General features: G+C 34.8%; 1 protein-coding gene across 1 annotated transcript in view; it reads right to left on the bottom strand.

Annotated features, from left to right (window-relative positions):
- LOC100747799 (protein hairy) overlaps nucleotides 1-4,641 on the bottom strand; it is a 6,260-nt gene extending 1,619 nt beyond the window's left edge. The window contains exons 1-3 of the mRNA XM_003486744.3: nucleotides 4,299-4,641; nucleotides 2,956-3,183; nucleotides 3-628 (exon numbers count right to left, since the gene is read on the bottom strand). Coding sequence (XP_003486792.1) covers nucleotides 3-628; nucleotides 2,956-3,183; nucleotides 4,299-4,475 — 1,031 coding nt within the window. The 5' untranslated portion in view covers nucleotides 4,476-4,641. The remainder of the gene's footprint in view (nucleotides 1-2; nucleotides 629-2,955; nucleotides 3,184-4,298) is intronic.
- Between the last annotated feature and the right edge of the window lie 6 nt (nucleotides 4,642-4,647).

Below are 4,647 nucleotides of genomic sequence, written 5' to 3'. Positions count from 1 at the left end.
TCGGTGGATTCGGCCCGATACTGATACCGTTCGCTGCGGCAGCAGCTGCGAGCTGAACGTAATGACTAGGAAGAAGGAAAACTACTTGACCATCGGGCAATCTGGATGGTATCACTTGCACGACCGAAAGCATGTTTGGATTTTGCTGTGAACTAGACGCCTGGTCGATAACTGGCATGCCAGGTGGAGGAGGCGGAGGTGGATGATGATGAGAATCAAGGTTGGTCGTATTAACCTGACCGAAGGCAGAAGTTGGCCGGCTGTTGCCGTTGCTACTGCTGTTGCTATTATTGTTGTTTTCATCGCCAGCGGTAGTACTACTATCCGGTCGGGCTGGTTCGATATCCGGTATTTCGGCTTTTATCAAGCCGACCGGATTCAAAGTTGTACTACAGTGTGCAGTCGATGGCACATGATGCTCCAACGGACCGGGACTTCCCGAGCCTGTCACTCGATCCGTCACGCTTCCGGGACTGCTGCCTAATCCGCTATCCGGCCTCGAACCCAGATCCAAGTCTAATTCCGACACGCAACTATCCAAATGCCGTAGTAGCCTTTGTTTCACTGCAGGGTCCATCGGTGTCGTGTTCCCGGTGATTATATCCGGAGCATCGAGATACCGACTTACCTGCAACGCAAAGTCAAAATGAAAGTAAAATATGAGCGATGATACTGTTTGTTTCAGTAGTATAGTAATAGTAATGGAATCAGATTCAATATGTACTTGCACTTACTCACATTAATATTTCGACACGGAACTATAGTTCCATATTTGTTGCTTTGTATAGGAGATCATGATTTAAATATCGTATTGCTTATTTTACAATAATACGAACCATTTATTGCATCTTGAAAATACACAAACATTACAGTTAATCAACATTTAACGACAATAATAAGTTTAACTCTACAAGAGATTTCTAAGAAGAGAAAAATTGTCTTCTGTGTTTCTTAAATTCGATGCGCTATTTTTTTTTACAATTAGTACTAACAATTGCGCAATCTCACGATAACTTTTATCCTTTTTTTAATGATAAATTACAAATTGTATTTCATCATATCTAGTACCCTTTCCTTCTTCTGACACGTTAAATTTCTTGGTGTATTAGAAAAGTATCGCTGTTAATTTCTTCTGTGTCGCTCTGTTTCTTCTATACTGATATTAATTATACGAAACGGTTATACAAAATAAATGTAAATTGTTATTAATAACAATGAGCAATTGACGCAACATTAAGCTTGTACTTAAAATAAAAAGAAAAAATTGATTTATTTCGCAGTTCGATCTATTTCTAAAAATTGCTAAATTGCAGAGTATAAACAAGTGTCTGGATATTAGCGTGACGTAAAAATAAGACAAATTTTTGTTAAAAATCTATTGTACCATTAAACTTTATTGTTAAGAAAAAATTATTTACGTGTTCTCAAACTACAATAAGAGATACATACGGTATTTTCTCCATAACTGATCGAAATCGGGACTTCTCTGTGATAAATTATCATCGTGTACAGAACTCGATTGATTATAATAGATACGATTCGCCATTTTGCTGAACTTAGAAAAAAATAGCGCGAGTGAAAGAAAAAGAGGCGCGAGAGTCGGCTTGATGAAAAGAAACATATCGGGTTAGATAATGTTAATGCGATAACGGAACCTTTTTATTTTTAATCTTTATCGAATAAAACTTTTACCAGTGTAATTGTGAGGTTTTTCTCATTAAAGTAAGACCAAGTACGATATAATTTGGAGAATATTCGTTTATTTAATGACATTAACTTATTTTCTTTCGCCTATTATACAGGGTGGTTGGTAACTGGTTGGTAACTGGAAAATATAAAATAAAAATTGTTTTTTTTTAATTTTTTTTTAATTTTTCCATCGAGACACCGATCTATTAGTGAGGTCCATTATGACGTACCGCACGCGTACCGAACGAAAATTCAAAGTCGATTTTCTCGAAAACAAAGCCTCAAACGAAAAATTTTTATTGTATATTTTCGACTTCTTTTTTCGCGTAGAATCACCCCCTTTCCGCTTGTACCACCAGTTATCAACCACCCTGTATATATATGTAAATGCGATTTAAACTATATCGTATTCGGTCTCGTTTTAATCAGAAAAATCTTACTAATACGTTAGTAAACGTTTAATTTTGTAAAAATCAGAAATGAAAAGGTTTTATCATTGTCTCATAGATAATTAATATCTTTTCATAGTCGATCGAATTCGAATCAGGTTACACTACTCAGCCTACTTCACTACTTGAACTTTGCGGTGTGTCAAAAGCAACACTAGGGCCCCTTGGGGGAATGATCTCACCTCAGTAGTGGGGATGACGACAGATCAATTACGAGGAACGTAGTGGTGATAAATTATAGAGAAAATACTGTATTTTCGTAGAATAACCAATACGATATTTAAATCATTTCCTCTTATACAAAGCAACAAATAATATAAGGCTAGTGTTGTGTCTTAATATTAATACGAGTAACCGTATAAATTCAAATCAATGTCCAAGGCTCGCTACATATTATTTGAATTCTAGGATTCGATAATCGCAAGATAGTTTTGAATCTCGGAATGAGCAGTGCCTGTGATTTTTGAAAATCTACTTACAAACTATTTCAATACTTAAACGAATCGAACTCCTCACAAATAGCAATCAAATTACGAGAATCAGAAATGCATTATCATTTCATTGAATTGTTAAAACAAATTCAGGAAACTTCTAAAATTATAGACGATACACAGTATTTTTACAAATTTTATTTTTACGTTTGTACTTATGGCTGTTTAAGAATGATAGCTGAGAAAAGTTAATTCAAGTAAATAGAGAATCTCCTAACTACTTCTAACTTAATCTACAGTTTTCTTCGAATTTGTAGCACACTATCAAGTTAAAGATAAATACAATTATTTCTGCACTAAATGCAACACAGTTGAGTGAAACATACCTCTCTGGAGCAATCTTGATAACCAGCCTTATATCTCGACAAACCAGGTTGAGCAAGGGATCTTTGCCTTTGTAAATGTCGAACCGTTAACTCTAAAATGTCAGCTTTTTCAAGTTTACTATGCTTCGTGTTCTCCAGCCGGGCGCTGTCAAGAATGAGCGCCTTCAGCGCCGCCAACGACTGATTAATTCTAGCTCGCCGTCGCTTTTCCATTAGTGGTTTGTTAGCCTGAAAAATAACAAACCTGTCGCTAGAATAATACAATATCAAATTATACGCGTGACCGTCGTCTCTAAAAATGTTCGCCTACCAATATCTATTCTTTCCCTTCTTCCTCCTTTCCTCCTTTCTTGTCTACCCTCTTTTCTTACTCCGTACAATACATAGGCATAATCTACGTATCATGATACAAATAAAAGGATCTAATCATTACAGAACTGAAAGAAAAATGAGTTTGTTTTACATGTCAGAGTTGGAAGAAGTGACAAAATGAAAATCGAAGGAAAATCGATGGAGGTGATACAGAATGATGATTAAATAAATCGACTGAATAATCACATTATTATAAGTGTATTTTAAACGATAAAAATACATACTATAGTGTAATCAACAAATCGAAAATTTGTATGCGTATTATATAATTTTTATTTTCTACTTTATGTGACATATTAGAATTGCATAATACGCAAAAACGTATAAAATATCCAAAATAGAATAGTCTCTATGACATTTAATAGTACGACATCAATTTGCGCTGAGGTTATATGTATATCTTTTTAACCATGTTTACGAAACTATGAATTTTCATAAATGTCTACAATCTAATAATTAGCGATTTAGGTATTATCGTTGTTAGAAATTACAAACATCATTTCACAATTATATTGAACATTAAAAAATTATCTTTATATTATATAATTATATTATATGTATATTGTATATTATACATTCACAAAATTACTGATGACATAATGATTATATGTATTTATCCGAGCTTCATTCATTATCTACTTCCTACTGGAAGATATACTAACATCCACGATAAACATATGTTCAAAATCGTCGATATTCCCGCGCTTTTTTAAACACCCAAATGATTCCATTCAAACAACCTACCAACCTTCGTCGTATCTAATAATTATAAAAATAACTACATCGGGCTACATAAAAAATTCATAACTATAATTCTTGTAACAAAAAAATTAAAACTCAATATATATATATTTAAAATATAAGAATGAGTATTTACATAATACATACAAACATGAATAAAATATATAGAAATATAAAGTTATAGAAAAAAAAGAAGAAAAAGCATCAAGTGAAAATGAAAATTTACTCACTCGACGACCATCCGAGTGTTTAGGGCTCGGGCTGAGACTAGGGCTAGGACTGGCCGACGGACTCGGTCCTTGGTGCACGCTCTGTTGATGTTGCGATTGATGATGATGGTAATGTCTATGAGTGTTGCCGGCCGATTTCTTTTCTTGATGCCTCAACGAATGAAGACGAGCGGTCATCTTAGTAGGCCACGCGGGCCTTCCGCTGTGACGACAATAATGGGAACGGTGATAACGAGAAAATTGGTATCGATACTAATAACAATGGGAATAACAGCAACAATGATGATAATGATGGTGGCGATAACGAGAACCACGAGGGCGTCGATGGTAACGGTAATGACAGAGGTGA

The sequence above is a fragment of the Bombus impatiens genome, unplaced genomic scaffold (genome assembly GCF_000188095.3).
Source record: "Bombus impatiens unplaced genomic scaffold, BIMP_2.2 scf_0132, whole genome shotgun sequence".
Lineage (NCBI taxonomy): Eukaryota > Metazoa > Arthropoda > Insecta > Hymenoptera > Apidae > Bombus > Bombus impatiens.
Note: the sequence above shows the minus strand (reverse complement) of the source record. Positions and strands in the feature narration are given on the sequence as shown.